Below are 20,240 nucleotides of genomic sequence, written 5' to 3' on the forward strand. Positions count from 1 at the left end.
TTCAGCTAGTTGCATATTTTGGAGAGCGAATGATATCAGAAAAAACATTGGCAAGAAATTCTGTCATGTAAAAAACATATGGTGATCAAGTGCACATTGGCATTCAGTTCAAGAAAAATACTATCACCTTCATTTATCTTTAATGATTAATTATGGGGTTTGAGTCACCCTAATTGTATATATGAATTCTCTTTTTCAATGACATTGATCAGGATGAATTGACTTTAAGAGTTTTCTGGTCTCACCTTTGCTATAAAAGGTGTGTAATGATGAAAACATTATATAATAGAGCTCATTTATGATACCTTTTATGCCAAAAGTTAATCCTATGACCAATGAGCTACTTTGTTTTTGATGAATTTTTTCTAGGTGTATAGAGGCACATTAAAGAGTGCCTAACAAAAACGGGGTTCCACCCATGTGTACAAGGAAAATACAGAGAGTACCACAAAAAGAATAGAAAATGCAAACAAGGAATGCAAACTAACCCAAGCTTTGATGGTCTAAAAATTCCAATAAAGGAAGAATTGTTGATCCCCATGGGGGCCTTAGTCCACTCCAAAAGGGACTTTTTGAAGATCTACTTCAAGCTCTAATCTACGAACTCCTCCTCTTTAAAAACTTGGCCATTCTATTCTCTCAAATACAACAGAGCAAGGAGAGAGAGACCATTTTCCTTACCTCCCTCTTCCTTTTTGTTTGGTTTTTGAGTTTTGATGTCCAGGAAAAGGTTTAGTATAGATTCGTGAATCAAGGGATTGAGATAAGGCAACTGGTTCATTTTTTCTATAGGCAATATACCTAAAAGTATGACAAATGGTCAGTCCTTAGCATTGTACTAATTGGATTTGGATTAGCAAATTCTGGTGAGGCTGATTTAAAGGTCAGGAGTGTTAGCAATGATCTCTTTTCATAAGTTCTAATGGTGCAAAGTGAATCTAAATGGCTCTAAAGTTTTCCTCAGTTATTGTGTTGCAAAAGAGGGACAAGATGAATGGTTTTCTGCCTCATTTTGGACTGAGTGGATTATGTTCTTCTCAATCGGGGTAACTAAGAACAGAGGGATCAACCAAAGGATGTGTGTTGGAAAAGGATGTTCAGCCAAAGGAGCAGGCTGGAGTACAAGTTGAGCCGCCCTGTGGAAGCTCTTCAAAAGGGACTACAGGCTTTTCCTCTGAGTCCGCTAAAAGGGGGCCTGGTGTGGAGGCGATTGATGGAGCAGATAACTTAGGGAATAGAAGTTAAGGCGCAGGAAAAGTAGTCAGAGAGGGAGACCTTGGCTTTGGGCCCGAAGCTTTTGAATTTGGGCCTGAGCTCTAGGAGGCCCAGTTCAGTAGCGGGCTTGGGGAGGTTAGTCACAAGACTGCCTTTGAGGAAGCCCAGAAGCATGGGCCGGTTAGTGAGCCAAGGCCCATCACATTAATAGGGTGGGTGTTGGGTTGCGAGGAGAAGCCTTTTTACATTAAGGGCTCGTTTGTGGGCTGTGAGGGTATGGCCGGAATGGGTTTCGAGCTTGGGCTTGGGGGGATAAAAGGAGTTAGGGCTCATTCCCATGTCGAGGTCAGGGAGATGGAAGTTAGGGCTATGAAGGAAGCTTCGCGTGTTCAAGTTAGGGAGGATGTGGGGTTCGCTTGCTTTCTCGAAGGGGATTGGAGGGATTCAGAGGCTTTCTCGGTGAAAGCTAGAGCGTTGATGACTGACGAAGCGTTGACAGCCGAGGCATCCAAGTACAAGTCCTTTCCCGCTATCTTTGGGGGAGATTGGGCTTTGGTGGTGGGGGGTGTTTCTGGAACGGAAGACATTGTTGAAGGAGTTGGGTTTTAGGCTCCGCTGCGCTCTGTGCTGACTGATGGCAGTCCGTGGGTGACGGGTACAGAGAGGAAAAAGTATATGGGTGATAAGCCGCAAGCGAATGAGGATCTGCAAGAAATGGAGGACCCGGGTAGTAGTTGGGATGAAAATAACTTGGCAAAGTTCAGTAAGACTCTAGGGTTCACGATAGAAGGTGTTGAAGGGAAAATTCTTAAATTGCTTCTAAGATTGAAAACCAGAAGAGATCAAGGCAAAAAGAAAGGAATTCCAGGAATGTCTAGGTTTGATCGGGAAGTAAAAAAATTGGAATGTTCGATTAATTATGATGGAAAAAGTAGAAAGAAAGGTTCGGATAGAAGAAATGGGGATAAAACTTTGTGTTTTAAATGAAGATTAAGATTTTAGCTTGGAATGTCCAGGGGGTAAATGACAGAAATAAGAGGAAATTAATTAAGGCCTTAATTAGTTCCCAAAAAGTGGACTTGGTTTGCCTACAGGAGACTAAAATGACAGAGATGTCTTTAGGGGTGGTGTAAAGCCTAGGAGTGGGGAGATTTTTAGAATGGGGAGCTCTGAATGCTATGGGTGTAGCTGGAGGGGTGGTAGTTTTCTAGGATAACAGAGTGTTGGAGATGGTAGGGATGGAGGTGGGTCTCTTCTCCATTTCCCGTTGGTTCAAGAATCGCGAAGATGGGTTCAGATGGATTTTCTTAGGAGTGTATGGCCCTACTATGAAAAGATATAGAGAACTGTTTTGGGAAGAGTTAGGGGCCATTCGTAGGCTTTGGAATGATCTATGGTGTATCGGCGGAGATTTCAATATGATCAGATTTCCGAATGAGCGTAGAAGAGGAGGGAGGGTGTCTCCTTCAATGAGAAGATTTTTGGAAGTGATTGATGACCTGGACTTGAGGGATCTCCCTCTATAGGGGGGTCCATTCACCTGGAGCGGAGGGTTGAACAATCAAGCTATGTCCAGACTAGATCGTTTCTTGGTATCGGAGGACTTGGAGGGCCACTTTAACGGGGTAGTGCAGTGTACTCTTCTTAGGCCTGTGTCCGATCACTTTCCTATCCTATTGGATGAGGGAGGGGTTAGAAAGGGGTCTGTCCCCTTATGGATTGAAAACATGTGGCTAAAGGAGGAGGGTTTTAAGGATCTGCTGAAGGGGTGGTGGCAAAGTCTAAGATTCAATGGATCCTTTAGTTTCATTCTTGCAGAGAAATTGAAGGCTTTGAAGGCTATCTTAAAGTCTTGGAACAAGGATGTTTTTGGGAAGGTGGGAGTGAATAAGCATTTGGCCTTAGACAAAGTGGCTTTCTGAGATGCTCAAGAGAAGCTACGTCCATTATCAATGGAGGAACTGGAAGCTAGAAAGGAAGCAAAGGGGGATTTCGAGAAATGGGTTGTAATGGAGGAGGTTTCTTGGAGACAAAAATCAAGAGAAGTGTGACTGAGAGATGGTGACAGAAACACAGGCTTCTTTCATAAGATGGCCAATTCCCATAGAAGGAGAAATTGTTTGTCTAAGATAAAATAAATGGAACCTGGTTAACTGAAGAGCAGGAAATTAAGGGGAGTGTGGTTGGAGCTTTTAAAGACCTTCTGACTGATCCGGTTCATTGGCACCCATCTATGGAAGGTTTGGACTTTAATAGGATTGATGTTGAGGAAGCAACTAGACTGGAGGAGGTATTTTCAAAGGAAGAGGTTTTCTCTGCACTCTCAGATCTGAATGGGGACAAGGCTCTTGGTCCAGATGGTTCCCCCCTTAGTTTTTGGCAATTTTACTGGGATTTTGTCAAATAAGAGGTTATGGGTTTTTTGAAAGAATTCCACGAGCATGGCAGATTTGTAAGGAGCCTGAATTCAACTTTCTTGGTCCTAATCCCAAAAAAAGTAGGCGCCGAGGACCTTAGAGATTTCAGACCAATCAGTTTGGTGGGAGGATTGTATAAACTGTTGGCAAAAGTGTTAGCTAACAGGCTTAAGAAGGTAGTGGGAAAGGTGGTGTCTTCAGCTCAAAACGCCTTTGTTAAAGGAAGACAGATTCTGGATGCTGCTCTTATTGCCAATGAGGTAATAGATTCCTTGTTGAAACGAAATGAGAGTAGGGTGTTATGCAAGCTGGATTTAGAGAAGGCATACGATCACTTAAACTAGAATTTTTTGTTGTTTGTAATGCAAAGTATGGGTTTTGGGGAGAAGTGGACCGGGTGGATTTCCTGGTGCATTTCCACAGCATCGTTTTCTGTTTTGGTCAATGGCACGCTGACAGGTTTCTTCAACAGTTCAAGGGGGCTGTGTCAGGGGGACCCTCTTTCTCTTTATCTTTTTGTGATCGGGATGGAGACTCTTAGTAGGCTCATCCTTAGAGCAGTGACGGAGGGTTCCTTTCAAGCTGTAGAGTAAATGGAAGAAGTGGAGATGGGGCTTTGGTCTCTCATTTGCTGTTTGCCGACGATACCTTGGTGTTTTGTGAAGCTTCCGAAGATCAGATGGTTTACTTAAGCTGGCTGTTGATGTGGTTTGAAGCCATATTAGGTTTGAGAATCAATTTGGACAAAAGTGAAATTTTGTCGGTTGGAAGAGTGGAGAATCTGGAGGCTTTGGCTCTCGAGGTTGGATGTAAAGTGGGAAGGCTGCCATCTTCTTACTTGGGGATCCTTTTGGGGGCGAATCACAAGTCCGTGGCTGTTTGGAATGGAGTGGAAGAGAGATTTCGGAAAAGGCTTGCCATGTGGAAAAGACAATTTATATCCAAAGGAGAGAGAATCACTCTAATTCGTAGTACATTTTCAAGTATGCCCATATACTTGATGTCTTTACTTCGAATGCCAAGAGTGGTTAGTTTAAGGTTGGAAAAAATTCAAAGGGATTTTTTGTGGGGAGGGGGAGCTTTGGAGAGGAAACCTCATCTAGTTAATTGGGATACCGTTTGTTTGGACAAAAGGAAGGGTGGCTTGGGAGTTAGACGTCTGTCTACTCTCAATAGGGCCCTTTCATGTAAGTGGAACCGGCGCTTTGCGAATGAAAGGGAGAATCTTTGGAGGCATGTCATTAGTAGGAAGTTCGAGGAGGAAGAAGGGGGTTGGTTTACTAGAGAAGTTAGGGAGGGTTTTGGAGTAGGCTTTTGGAAGGAAATAAGGAAGGAAGGTGCTCTTTTGCAAAACAAAGTCGTTTTTTTCTGTGGAAAATGGTAGAAGTGTGAAATTTTGGAAAGATAATTGGTGTGGGAACTTCGCCCTCTGTAATTCTTTTCCCTCCTTGTATGCTTTTGCTTCCTCTAAAGAGGCTTGGGTAGTGGAGTTATGGGATCCTTCGAGAGAGGAAGGGGTATGGAGCCCTAGTTTCTCTAGGCCCTTCAACGATTGGGAGGTGGAGGAGGTGGAGAGATTACTTTTGACAATCTGGGGAAGGAGGCTTAACCCTCTTTTGGAAGATAGAATGCTGTAGAAAGAGACTACGAATGAGATTTTCTCAGTTGAATCTCTTTATAATGTTCTAGCTTCAAGAAGAGTTGATCAATTCCCTAATAGTATGATCTGGAGTCCTTGTGTGCCTACTAAAGTGAGCTTTTTCGCTTGGGAGGCATCTTGGGGTAAGGTGCTTACTCTGGATCATCTTAAAAAGAGGGGCCAGATTCTTACTAAAAGATGTTTCCTTTGCTGTGAGGAAGAAGAGTCAATTGATCATATTCTTATTCATTGCACCAGGGCAAGAGTTATATGAGAGTTATTGTTTGCTCTTTTTGGAGTTACTTGGGTCCTTCCTTTTTCGGTTAGAGATACCCTTTTTGGATGGTGTGACTTTAACTTGGGCAAGAAGCGTAGAAAGGTGTGGAAGGCAGCCCCTTTGTGTCTTTTTTGGGCGGTTTGGAAGGAAAGAAATAGAATTGCTTTTGATAATGAGGAGTTTTCGATTCATAGATTGAAAAATTCTTTTGTATATAATCTTTGGTCATGGACTAAGTCGGTTGTAAATGAAGGTCCTCTTCCTTTACTTAGTTTTTTTTATTGGCTAGGTGCTAGTTGAGAGATGGTTTTGTATCTTCTCTTCTTTTGTTTGCGCCTTAAGGTGCTTCTTGTTTACCCCCTGTATGCTTTTGGGTCAGCCTCAAGGTGCCCTTTTCTAATATATTTCTGTGTTTGCCTATAAAAAACAAAAAAGAACAGAGGGATCATAATGCTACAAGGCAACATAACAAACATTAGTTTCTTTCCAGTGATTAACATTTTATTCTTGTTGCTTTTGTCTAAATGTGACCATTATTGCTATATCTGATGGTTTCTGATTTTCTTGACAGTTTATTATTGCATTTACTTATCGAAGAAATGGGGTGCTTGTGAGTTGCAAATATCGGGATGTTAACAAGAATTTTTGGCAGGTATTTTTTGATTAGTTTGGATATCTACTTCAAGTGACTGACAAACAGTGGTTAATAAAATGGAATGATATCTAATTTAGCTGCATTTTAAACCTGCGGAAGGGACCTCCATTGCCTGAATCTCATCTGCATCATATTGTCAGATCTTATCTGCTAAATTGAAGAAGTTGGTTTTGGTTTCTTGTTGATTTTTAGTATTTCCCTTTTTCCGTTTTCCTTAATGAGGAGTGTAGGGAATTAAACCGAATTCCCAACCCGTGAGAAACAAAATTAAAGAAAACACGCGCCAAAGAAAAGATAATCACACGCACAAGACAGTATTTACGTGGTTCGGCAATTTGCCTACGTCCACGGAGTTGCAGGAATATCACTATTATCAGGGAAGAATTCAGAATACAACCTAGCGGCTACAATATTCTCTCTATATATATAACATGACAACCCCACCACACTAAAAACCCTAATCACAAAGGGTGGTTCCACAATGGGCTAAACGGCCCAACAGGCCTCAATAAATCTCCCATTAAAAAACCATGCAATATTATTCGGGTCGGGTCGTCAAATTGGATCAAACAAAACTAGGCTCCACAAAGCCCAACAAATCTCCCACTTGGAGACTAGTCCAATCACCAACATCAAACCGCTATCCTCCAAGAAACAATCCCTCATCCCTACAACTCATCCTCCTGTCCTCAAGCTAGAAGACCAATTGAAGCTGCGCACAGCTTCAACTTCTCAATAGTGACACCCTTAGTCAACATGTCTGCAGGGTTCTTAGATCCACAAATCTTCTCTAGTATTACCAGTTTATCCTCAACAAGATAACGGATAAAGTGGTATTTTGTTTGTATATGTTTCAACTTTGAATGAAAAGCCGAATTTTTGGCAAGAAAGATTGCACTCTGACTGTCACTGTGTAGAATGCCCATCTCCTGCTTCTTACCCAATTCATCTAAGAAACCATGTAGCCAAATCATCTCCTTTCCAGCTTCAGTTGCTGCAACATACTCAGCTTCTGTAGTAGACAAAGTAACAATCTTCTGTAGATTTGAAACCCATGATATAGTTGTACCACCTAGAGTAAAAACAAACCCAGTAATACTCTTTCTACTATCAATATCACCAGCAAAATCAGCATCTACATAACCCTGCAATTTCAAACTTGCACCTGTGAAGCAAAGACATGTATCTAATGAACCCTTCAGATATCTTAGAATCCACTTGACTGCCTCCCAATGCTGCTTTCTAGGCCTACTCATGAATCTGCTCACAACTCCCACTGCATGTGCAATGTCTGGCCTTGTACATACCATAGCATACATCAAGCTACCAATAGCTGAGGCATAGGGCACCTTGCTCATATGGTCCCTTTCTTCTTCTGTCTTCGGTGACTGTTCTTTGCTTAGTTTGAAATGGCTCCCCAAGGGTGTGCTCACTGGTTTAGCTTCATTCATGTTGAACCTGCTGAGAACTTTCTTCACATACTCTGATTGTGAAAGCTTCAATGTACCATTAGCCTTATCTCTAATGATTCTCATACCAAGGATTTGCTTTGCAGCTCCCAAATCCTTCATTGCAAATTGTTTGGACAATTGCTTCTTCAAATTATTAATCTTCTCAATGTCAGACCCTGCAATAAGCATATCATCCACATACAACAGTAATATGATGTAAGAATTGTCAAAAGACTTAACATAGCAACAGTGATCAGCTTCACATCTCTTGAACCCAATTCTATGCATAAAACTGTCAAACTTCTTGTACCACTGTCTAGGAGCTTGTTTAAGACCATACAAGCTTTTTCTCAGTTTGCAGACTAGATTCTCTTGTCCCTGAACAATGAACCCTTTTGGCTGAATCATGTAAAGGTCTTCCTCCAAGTCACCATGAAGGAATGCTGTCTTCACATCTAATTGCTCAAGATGTAAGTTTTCTGCAGCCACCATTCCTAGTACAAGTCTGATTGTTGACATTTTCACAACTGGAGAAAATATCTCTGTGTAGTCAATGCCCTCCTTCTGCTGGAACCCTTTAACAACTAATCTGGCCTTGTAACGTTTACTACCATCATGCTCATTCTTTATTCTGTATACCCACTTGTTGTGCAAAGCCTTCTTTCCTACTGGCAATTCAGTCAATTCCCATGTCTGATTCCCTAACAAGGAATCCATCTCATCCTTCATGGCTAACTCCCACTTGCTTGAATTCTCATCTTGCAAGGCTTCATCATAACACTCTGGCTCACTGCCATCAGTCAATAGGAGATAATTTAAAACAGGTGAATAACGCTGCAGAGGTCTAATGTTCCTGGAAGATCTGTGAACTTCAACTACAGGTGTACTCAGATCTACCTGTGAATTTACATTCTCCTTATCTTCTTCACCCCCCTTCTGGACAGTAATTTCAGTCAATTCATCTAAGTTGACAAACTTAGATTTCTTTTGATCTATCTCTGTAACATCTGACACTACAGTTGACCTGTCCTTGTACATAACCTGTTCATTAAATATCACATTTCTACTTCTGATGATTTTCCTGTTTTGTTCATCCCAAAACCTATAGCCAAATTTCTCATCACCATAGCCAATGAAAAAACATATTTTTGACTTTGCATCAAGTTTGCTACGAGCATCAGAATCAATATGAACATAAGAAACACAACAAAAAACTTTTAAATGTGAAAACTTCACCTCTTTACTGCTCCAAACCTCCTCAGGAAGTCTGAACTCCATGGGAACTGATGGTCCTCGGTTTATCAGGTAAGCTGCAGTGCTAACAGCATCAGCCCAAAAAGTTTTTGGTAGTCCAGCATGCAACCTCATACTTCTAGCACGCTCATTGAGAGTTCTGTTCATGCGCTCAGCCACACCATTCTGCTGTGGTGTCCCAGGAATGGTCTTCTCCATCCTAATTCCCTGTGCAGCACAATACTCATTGAACCCTCCATCTATGTACTCTCCTCCATTATCTGACCTCAAACATTTTACTTTCAAACCTGTTTCTGTCTCAACCATGGCCTTCCACTTCTTAAAAGTTTCAAATACATCAGATTTATTTTTCAGAAAATAAACCCATACCTTTCTACTTGAGTCATCAATAAAAGTGATGTAGTACCTTGAACCTCCTAGGGATGCAACCGGAGAAGGCCCCCACAAATCAGTGTGTACTAGTTCCAATTTTTCAGCCTTCGGTGTCCTGCCAGTTTTCAAGAAGCTTACCTTTTTTTGTTTTCCTAAGATGCAACTTTCACACATGTCAAAATCAATGGATTTCAATTCTGGTAGTTTTCCTTTTGACAACAGCATCTTCATCCCTTTCTCACTCATGTGACCAAGTCTACGATGCCATAGGCTTGTATCAGTACTTGCATCAGCAACTGCAATTGTGTCTCTTGGACATGAAGTCATATACAAAGTACCAGTCTTCTTTCCACGAGCCAATACCCTAGCTCCCTTTGTAACCTTCCAAGTACCACCAACAAATAGTATTGCATGTCCTTCATCATCAAGTTGTCCAACAGAAATTAGATTCCTCCTCAGGTTAGGAATATGTCGAACCTTCTCCAGTAACCAAACAGACCCATTGGGCAACGATATCCGGACGTCTCCCAGACCCACAACATCCAAGGCTGAACCATCAGCCAAATACACCTTACCAAAATCACCTGCAACATAATTCTGTATGATTTCTCGGTGTGGAGTGGTATGAAACGAAGCTCCTGAATCCAAAACCCAATCATCAAGTGGACTGTCTACTGCAAGAAGTAATGCATCATGTACCTCTTCTGTTACAACATTAGCAGAATCATCTTCATTCTTCTTCTTAGGGCTTTTGCATTGCCTTTTAAAGTGACCTGTTTTCCCACAATTCCAGCATTGTACTTGTTGGCCTGATCTAGATTTGCTTCTGTTCCGATTAGAATTTCTGGAATTTGATCTACCCCGATTTGAATATCTGTCATTACCTTTGCCTCTTGTCTCAAGGTTTAGGGCAGAACCAGATCCTGAGGTTTCACCTGCATCTCTTCGGCGAATCTCCTCAGCCAGAATTAAATCTCGTATATCATTGTACTTGAGCTTTTCCTTTCCCGTAGAATTGCTTACTGCCATCCTCATTGCCTCCCAACTGTTTGGCAAAGAAGCCAAGACGATCAGAGCACGAATCTCATCATCAAAATCAATTTCTACAGACGACAATTGATTTGTGATTGTATTAAATTCATTCAGATGTTGTGCTACTGATGCATTCTCTGTCATCTTCAAATTGAACAACTTCTTCATCAGATGCACCTTATTGTTTGCGGACGGCTTTTCATACATACCGGACAAAGCCTTCATCAAATCTGTTGTGGTCTTCTCCTTTACAACATTATGTGCAACAGACCTAGACAGAGTTAACCTAATAACTCCTAGAACCTGTCTGTCAAGAAGCGCCCATTCCTCAGCCTTCATACTCTCAGGTTTTGTCCCCAAAAGAGGCAGATGCAATTTCCTCCCATAGAGATAATCTTCAATCTGCATCCTCCAATACGCAAAGTCTGTGCCATCAAACTTTTCTATTCCAGACGTCTTTCCTGCTTCCTCTGCCATTGCTCCCACTCAAACCTAACCCTAGGCTCTGATACCAGTTGTAGGGAATTAAACCGAATTCCCAACCCATGAGAAACAAAATTAAAGAAAACACACGCCAAAGAAAAGATAATCACACGCACAAGACAGTATTTACGTGGTTCGGCAATTTGCCTACGTCCACGGAGTTGCAGGAATATCACTATTATCAGGGAAGAATTCAGAATACAACCTAGCGGCTACAATATTCTCTCTATATATATAACATGACAACCCCACCACACTAAAAACCCTAATCACAAAGGGTGGTTCCACAATGGGTTAAACGGCCCAACAGGCCTCAATAAATCTCCCATTAAAAAACCATGCAATATTATTCGGGTCGGGTCGTCAAATTGGATCAAACAAAACTAGGCTCCACAAAGCCCAACAAGGAGGTCTCCTTGTTTCATTTCTTCTTTTCATTAGTCTTCATCTCTTACCACCTAATAAACAAAAAACTGTATAGGGGATTTCATTCCTGATATTGGGAAATGGCCTTTCCTATTTGTTAATAACTTCAGTTCTTTAGTTGCATAATTCCTCTAATGCTATTATCATAACATTTCTTTCTGCTTTGAGGGATGAATTTTGATGTTATTCCAATTTTGATCTCTTTATTTTTTGCTATTGGTCAGCAGGAAAAGGACACTGAGAAAATATTCTATGGTGTGGATGATATAAAGGAAGCAAGTGATATAATCATTGTAAATAATGTTCTCTCCACTTGCTGTGGGCAGTTATTTGAAAAATATTTCACCTGATTATTTTAATGTTTGATTTAGGTTGAGGGTGAAATAGACAAACTTTCAATGGAAGAAGCTGGATTCTACAATTGTGTGAGTGTCCCTGATGGAGCGCCTCCGTCAGTTTCTACAAAAGTGTTCAAATCTGAGGAAAAGGTTTGTGTTTGTCTTTGGGTTGATTTTTGTAATATGTTGACATATCCCTTTGCCCAACGTTGATAATCGATTTTTTTGGGTGAAATATCTGTGACATAATCTGATTTTTTAATCCCTGCCTATATACAACAAACCTTTTCATGAAATATCCCTTCTCGTTGAGTTAGGAAGCAAACTCACTCCCATCCAAAGAATTCTTACAAATCTTTAATCCTTGTGGCCTGAAGAGAAGAGAAGAATAGGAACAGACTTTGTCCACTAGTTCTTCAGTGAAGCTCTGTATTGTAAAAATTTTTGACATTGCTCTCAATCAAACTTGTCCATCAGATGGTTTGTAATGTTCAATGCCAGAGGACTCTTCTAATGGATCCTTACCAGAAAGAAGGTGAACAATCCGAATCAAGGAGTATGGGCTTATTGGTTTCCCAATGGGTCTTTTATTTTTTTATGTAAGATTATTGACAAATATATAACATGATATGAAATGTGATAAAAATAAGATATATGATGCACGATCTAATATAGTATGTGATACCAAAAACTAGGAAGACTGTGCACACATTTTACTAGTTGACAGATGACAGAAATGGTAGCAGCTACTATTTAGAAACTGCGAGGCAATTTTCTTTGATAGGGTCATGGGTAAGACATCAGAGATGATTTAGATAGGCATGAGACTTGTGCAAACCTAAGCTAGCATGAAAGGAGGGTAGGTCTACACATGGTTATTTGAAAATATGGCCCTAGTCTGTAAGTGACTTTAGAGATGACAAAAAAAAGTGAAGTTCTTCTATGGTTTGTTATGGAAGTAAATATAGGTAGCAGAACAATGGCTAACACCCCCTTGGCTGCCATACCTTTTTATCCAAATCCTTGGCAAACCCCTCAGGATATCTCTAGTATGCTGGTCATAACCTTTCAGGGCTTAACAAGGGGTATACTAGAAGAGTGCTTTGGTGGCGTGCTCTTACAGCTGATGGGTGATTTGGCTGGAATGAATGCCAAGATCTTCGAGGATCAAAGGGACCTATGGTAGATGTCCTTGAGGCCTAGCTCAAGTGGTAAAGGGATGGGGAGGGTTGTGGGAGGTTCCAGGTTCAAGTCACAATGGGGACAAAAATTTACCCATAAAAAAGAGGAACCTATGGTTGATAATGCGATATATTGTTTTCTTCTTGACCAGTTGATTATCACTTCTATGATTTGAAAGCTGCTTCCATGGGTAGGATTGTAGGAAGATAAAGGAAGAAATTATTTGTCACAGGAGTCCATTTGGTGGCATTAAGCTAAATTTTGATGGTTGTGCTTTTGGGAGCTTCAACTTGGTTGGGCATTAGGGCATTAGGGCAGTTGTTAAGGCTGAGCTGTTTTCACTCTTGGAAGATTGATTATGACATCTAATTGGGCATCTTGAGTTTCCCTGTGGAAAGAGATTCCTAAGTGTTTCTTTCCTTGGAATCATGGGGAGCAGAAGCCCTTGGAAGTTTTGGTGTCTGTTTTCAGGAGAATTCAGGCCCTTTTGAGGATTATCACCTCCCCTCCTAGTCTAAGTAGGGAGGCTGATCTTTAGTAGTTTTTATTTTATTTTATTTTGTTCAGCGGGGTGGGGTGTTTGGTTTGGATCTCTAGTTTTTACATTTAGTGTTAAATGTTAATTTCCTGGTTCTTTCTTCTTTTTCTTTCTCTAACTTCAACTTATGTGGGAAGGATACCCCATCCTTCTTTGATATCCCTAGCCCTTTTACAGTATTTTTCCCTTATACAAAATGTTGAAAATGAGAAAAAGAATATCCATGTTCTCTTAGCTACTTGGTTGTCGTCAATTGATTTCAACTTGAGACCCCTGCTCTTTTTTGAGGTGTTTTTTAGGTGCCCTTTGTATACTTCCTGTGTACTTTGGGACACTTCTTTGGAGTGCCTTACTTTTATTATATTGCTTTTTACCCATTAAAAAAAAAATATGATTTCAACTCTAGTCTTGGGGTTGTTATCAAGCACTGCAATATAAACTGTACGGTATAACTACACATTTTGGGATTCACTTCTCTTTGAATGAATATATCTACAGATTGCATAATGATACTAATTCTAGGCATCCTCTATCATGCTTTCATTATTTTTTTTGGCTAATATTTTCTGTTTGTCCAGGCTCTTAGTCTTGTAATTATAATGCATGTGTCTCTTAGTAGGCATTGCTCTATTCAGATGTCAGTTTTTGCCTCTTGTGTTCCCTCATAAATGCAAAGGGCATTAATGCTTTTTAATACCTTTTGTATAGAGAATTTGGATCTGATGCCCCTTCCATATTTTTTGTAAAGCTAGGACATAAAATATCAGTATCTATGGAACTGCAAGGAGTACCTGGAGAAGGTTGGTAAAAGGAGATTTATGGTTTTCAGTTACAATGAATTAATGCAGAAATGATAGGTCTTTTATTTATTTTTAATATTATAGGCATCTCGCATTATACTTGCAACTGATGGGGATGAACCTGGTCTTGCCTTAGCTGAAGAACTTGCTCGCCGCCTTGGAAGAGAAAGGTTTACATGATTGTGTGCTGATGTTGTTTACTTCGTTGAAAAATTTCTGATAACTCCTCGTTTTTTGTGAGATGGCAGATGCTGGCGAGTAAAATGGCCTAAGAAAACTGAAGTTGAACATTTCAAAGATGCGAATGAGGTTTGATATAAATGTCTGAACACATAATAATGCAATATTTAGTTTAATGTTAAAATTTTAGCTTTATTTATAAGAAAATTTTAGGATGTTTTGACTACATTATTTAATAATAATTTTATTTCTAGAGGTTTCCCTTTGAAATACTACATGTTTGTTATTAATAATTTGATTGAGTTCATCATGTGGTGAAAATCATCAAAGTTTCTCCATCAAATACTGAGAACGTCTTGCTGCATTTTGTAGCATATGTATCAATATGAAGTTGGTGGACTTTTCTTGTGTTTCCCCTAGTGTGTCAAGTTGTCCTTCCATCATATGTATTGTCTTTTGATAATTTCCCAACTTCATCTGATACCCATTAGCTGCTTTATGTTTATTCTAAGAAAGGATAGAGAGTAAAAATGACATGAATTGAGTGGATATATAATAAATGTGACACAGTAACTGTTGTCTATGCATCATGCTGTCTGTGATGCATGTTGTGCACTTTAGCCGGCATGCTTGTGATAAACATTCAATTGCCAGGTTCTAGCAAAAAATATTTGTTCTGGGAACCATTGCATTTATTTTGGTGTAGTTCTCTCTTGCAAAGATAAAAGTTGAAACACTGATTATGTGTTAAATTATGTTCTCAGGTGCTTATGTATTTAGGACCTGATGTTCTGAAAAAAGTAATTGAGAATGCTGAGATATATCCTATTCAAGGATTATTCAACTTTAGCCATTACTTTAATGAGATTGATGCATATTATCATCACACTCTTGGTTTTGAGCTTGGTGTTTCAACTGGATGGAGGGCTCTGAATGGATTATACAATGTAAGTACAATATTTCATTTATGTCTTGATTGCTTTTTAAATTTTATTTTTAACCTTCCTTTGGCTTTGTTATTACTTCTGAAGAATATATTTAAGTGTACCTTGAAGTATTGAGTGGTTTGAGAAGAATAGTCAAATGTAAAGTTGGATACATCAGGGAAGGATGCTCTGAACTTAGGTCTAACAGACAGTTTTGTTAAATCTTAAGTTCAATTTAGTGTTATGGTCTATTTGTATTCGAGGGGTTAGTAGTTTGAATCTTCTTAGGATCGGTTTGATAAGAGGGTATAATTTTCCTCTTGAATTACAAAATTACATTTTGATTCTTATGTTTTATGTGTGAATTTTTCATGGAAGATGGTGGCTAAATATTACCTGAAGGTATTGAACTGCATATCTTAAGCCATAAAGGGACCTGGAAATATTTTATTCTTAACATTGAAACCTACCTAGTAATTGAAAATCATTTATTCTTGATGTTGAAGCCTACTCAGTAACTGAACCTGAGAAAGGGTTAGTTCCATTTTCTTGTTCACTGCCTTTATCAATCATCCATTCTGTGACTGAAAGATTAGTTTAATATGTCTGGATAAAAGTCAAAAAAAGGAATTTTTTTAATAAATCATTTGATGCCTGGAAGCAGAATAAAAACGAGCGACCCTCATCCCAAATTTCAAAAGGTTCTAGATTATCTGATAACAGACTCTCAACTATTCCTCCTCCATGAACTGATACTGAATACTTATGAGCCAGTTGATAGCAGGGAAAAAAAATCTGCCACATGCCTTACAATGACTGATTGGCTGTCAAGAAAATCTATGATAGTAGCTGTGTAGATTAAGCTCATGCAAGCACAATTATTCACAAACTTATGCATCCAAAACTATATTAACGAATGCGTGTTGATGTCCCTTGTTATTTTGTAAGTGGAAGCTTTTTATATTTTAAATTTTAGTTTTGTGATCATAGCATTTGTAAAGTACCTTAATGCGCCTTATGTACTATGTTAGTGAAGCTTACGTACTACTTGAATTTAAGACAGCTACTACCTTAGTGCACCTTAGGGGATGAAAACACAGTTTTATTACCCTAGATTGTCTAGAAAGAATGAAATTGAATAAGCTTTGCAACAATAAAGTAATTGTTTAACTTATGGCGAAAATACATTTAAAAAATCATTTCCTTAAATCTTTGCTCTAATGGGTCAAATGTTTAAGAGATGTGAGTTTTCTTCTTTTACAATTATTTGCTTTAGGGTTGGTTTCATTTATTTTGCCTAGCATATGGTTTTCTTTTATTTTAGCTTTGATGGAACTTGTGTGCTTTCTGTGACTTAGATCATACCCTTCTTGTTAGACACTTTATCTAACATATATCCTCTTAATTTTCCCATACATGTGGGATTGCTTATGTTAACTAGTAATGAATTAGGGAGTTGATGTCAATAGTTTCTAGCAAGTTGTTATCAGAGTAGATTATATTTCAATTCCTATAGTAATTTTGTTGAAGTTAATGTAGCATTGAAATATCAAGGTTTTAAATTTTGTCGGGTGTGTTGTCTCATTCTCCTTTAATTTGGCTATCAAAAACAATCTTAAGGTTTGTTTGAATTTCTATATTTTGAGTCTCTACATTGACTTTTGATTAAAAGTCTCTTCTTGGGATTTATGGCAGTCTGTTATGATTTTCTAGAAAAGTTCATTTTTAAGGAGGGTGAGAGGGGTTGAGGGAGGTGAAGGGGGAGAAATTTGCACTGTGTTAGTACTAGGTTAGTCTTGTTTTAGAAGCCTTTCACTGGCTACACAAATTCTCTAAAGTCCATAATTAAGGTCCAATTGTACACATCCAGAAGACCACACCTACCAAACTCCACCCTCACACCCCCCCGCCTACAATCAACCCACAAGCACCTTTAAGTTTGTTTTTTATGAGTTGTTTTATTATTATTTTTTTATAAGTTGTTTGTCTTGGGAAGCTGAAAATTGAAGTTTTCCCTAGATAGTCTTCCCTCTTATCTTATATTTTCTTCCCTACTTTATTTCTCTTGTTATTCAAGCAAGTTCTCAATTAAACCTATTCGCCTTGCTTTTACAAAAGATGTCATCTTCCTAAACTGCAAGATAGCCTTAACCTCAATGCTCCAAACACCGTCCAGTTTCATCCTTATTGTTTATATATTATAATTACATATTGTCATCAACTTTGTTATAAACCTGTAGAACCTCTTTAGAAGACCACATTGCCAAATCAACATCGCTATCAATTGCATAATACTAAGAAAATTTTCCTTGCTCAAACTTTTGCTGCCATAGAGCTACAAGACCTTGATAGAAATCTGGTTTCATTTTCAATGCTTCCTCGTATCTCTGCTTTGCTTTAAGATACTCTTTTTCCATCTTCTTTTTGCAGGCACCCAAGGTGAAGAGGTAAACGCCTATGACATTGATGTCATTACCATCAGAGGCTTGAATGCGGTCACTAACTTTGATGTGAGTAGCTATGATGTTCACAACATACTACTGAGCATTACATTGACCATTTTTGTTGCTGCAAAGCGATTTAAAGATGCTGAGCATGTTGAAATGACTATAGATGGACAGATGACAGTTGATGAAATCAGCTCATAGCTGATGGCTGGGTTCATACAGCTTGGAAGGATGGAAGAACATATTAGATATGGGGAAGAAGAGATTGGAGGGGGGTGGGGTACAGAAAAGGAAAATGGGACATGCCTTGCATCATGCTCTCCAACTATGATATTTTTTTCACTTCAATGGGATACAATTATAAGCTATAATATCTTTTCACTTCAATGCATGTACCCCTATTATTGCAACCTTGAAAAGCCTAGAAAATGGGCAACAAGTTTGAAACCATGTTTGTATCCTTGATTTTGCAATTCAAAGAATGAAAATGAAGCAATTTTATGGAGAATGGTTTTCTCTAGATTCATTGAAATATGCCATTATTAGCAAAACATGTTACAGAAATGCATTGCTAGTTTCTACCACATGCACCATGAACATGACTAGTGAGGGCTCTTCCATTATTACCATATCGTCTAGAAAGCTCAAATTCAGTCTTGGTGGGTTATTTGGAATATGAAATCATTTGAATTTTGATCAGGCAAAGAAGTTCAAATGTGCTACTTATGGTGCCCAGATGGTCTCGAGTCCTTAAGGTCAATTGGGCGGGCTAAAGAGTAACATCCCATTCAATGAGATTTTAAAGTGAAGATGACACATCCCATTGAAGAGAGTAAGGCAAAGAATCAACCCATTTTGATGGCTTCACTGTAACTTTTATTAAGCTTTCAAAAAGAACAATAGTATAAACATGTAACCTATGGCAAGAGCATCTCATTAGACAAGTGAGATGTTATGATAATTTCTCCTTTAAATAGGTTTACTGAAAGTGTTAATAATATTTGAGACATCTACCAGTCCAGTTGAGTCTTCTTTCAACATCTTCACGACCACTACTGTTACCTAGTTTTGCATGTCATATCTACGACTTTCCAATGATGAATTTGTATCAGCGCCTAGTGCATTATTCATTGTATTATTCGCTGAGGCATGAGTTTGAGTTGGTGGAATGACTGATGACAAAGTAGAAATTGTAGTAGAGGAGAAGAGACATAATAGACGCAGAGAGAAAACTTGTCCCAAGGAAAGGGGGATAAAAATTACAAGAAGGAAAATTGTGTTCTTGAAAAGAACCTGTAGAGAATCATAGTTTTTCAGCATATAATATCTAATCTATAAACTACAAACAATAAAAAAAACTAGACAACTACAATAGATTTTTGTAGAATTATGAAATGATCAATACCTAGGAAAATATTTAAAAAATAAAATCATGATTTTTGTAGAATTATGAATGACAGATCAAGAAACAATAAAACACGGGAAAAAAATTTACATACTCACAAAAAATGATTTTTCAAGTAAGCGAAACACAAGGACACCATTTATCTACTAAGCATATGTCCAACATGATCTTGAAGTTGAGCTGCCAGCACCTCCAACCAAGCAACTACATTTTCTACATTTCTTCTAACTATTTGACCAGCCCCAACAATGTCTTCATCTCCACGAACAAAAATCTCTATCGGCATTGTTAAAAGGCCTTCTAGCAGCATGAACACCATATTTTTCCCCATTGTCTCCCTTAAGGTTCTATCTTCTTAGGTCCTTCAGATGAATAAAGAAATCTCTAAAAAATGTGAACCCATGAAAAACAAATTTAATGATATCAAAAAGTAGATAGCCATGAAAACAATTGGTAGCAATCGTTTTAGTAGATATATGACTTGAGAATAATTTTTGCTCTTCACTTAAACTCCTCATAAAAGCTAATTGCCATATGCACCAAACAAAATTAACAAGAAATAAACAAAAAATGAGAAGACATTGTGTAGAAAGATTTGTATCACATGGAACACTTTAAAAATGATCACAATTATGAACTCTCTAAGAGCAAGCCTTGCTGGTGCATCCTCAGCATAAATGGGAGAGAACAAAAACGTATGCCTACAGACCTGCAATTTTGTTAAAAGCATCATCAAGTTTGTCTACTATAAAAGGAATAACATTTTTTTCCTTGACCAGGTGAGGAAAACCTAAAATAAACTAAAGCACAAGCTCATATGCAAATTCACAACCCAATACATTAAATCAATGAATTTTAAATTTACTTTTATTTTTATTATTGTAATTTTTTTCCCTTATTTTATGTAATGATAAACAAAGGCAAATAAAAATTACAAGGTGGTGACAACAACTCGTTATTCAAGAGAATGCTCCATTCTCCAACCTTGGGCAACAGAGTAATGAAATTTTCCTTTGAGATGCCTTAACTTATGGCAACAATAAACCTCAAATATGTCTCCAACCGATTTTCGTTTGAACCATATATGCTAAGCTTGAACCATATAAGGTCTATAGATGCAACAAAAATTTCTCTTTGAGTAACACAGATGGTGTGGACAGGGTTTATATTGCTTCCATTCATTTAGAAGGAAGGGCCCTTGAA

At 38.6% G+C, this 20,240-nt stretch overlaps 1 protein-coding gene across 3 annotated transcripts in view; it reads left to right on the top strand.

Moving 5' to 3' along the window:
- Nucleotides 1-18,158, top strand: part of LOC117922911 (twinkle homolog protein, chloroplastic/mitochondrial-like) — a 30,347-nt gene extending 12,189 nt beyond the window's left edge. For 2 of the 3 annotated variants that reach the window (XM_034841131.1, XM_034841132.1), the window contains 8 exons: nucleotides 6,120-6,200; nucleotides 11,449-11,514; nucleotides 11,593-11,709; nucleotides 14,032-14,079; nucleotides 14,164-14,249; nucleotides 14,328-14,388; nucleotides 15,024-15,206; nucleotides 17,616-18,158. In XM_034841131.1, the coding sequence (XP_034697022.1) occupies nucleotides 6,120-6,200; nucleotides 11,449-11,514; nucleotides 11,593-11,709; nucleotides 14,032-14,079; nucleotides 14,164-14,249; nucleotides 14,328-14,388; nucleotides 15,024-15,206; nucleotides 17,616-17,636 (663 nt within the window). In that variant the 3' untranslated portion in view covers nucleotides 17,637-18,158. The remainder of the gene's footprint in view (nucleotides 1-6,119; nucleotides 6,201-11,448; nucleotides 11,515-11,592; nucleotides 11,710-14,031; nucleotides 14,080-14,163; nucleotides 14,250-14,327; nucleotides 14,389-15,023; nucleotides 15,207-17,615) is intronic. The other variant, XR_004652578.1, reaches the window with a different exon arrangement.
- Nucleotides 18,159-20,240: the final 2,082 nt, after the last annotated feature.

The sequence above is a fragment of the Vitis riparia genome, chromosome 10, assembly GCF_004353265.1.
Source record: "Vitis riparia cultivar Riparia Gloire de Montpellier isolate 1030 chromosome 10, EGFV_Vit.rip_1.0, whole genome shotgun sequence".
Lineage (NCBI taxonomy): Eukaryota > Viridiplantae > Streptophyta > Magnoliopsida > Vitales > Vitaceae > Vitis > Vitis riparia.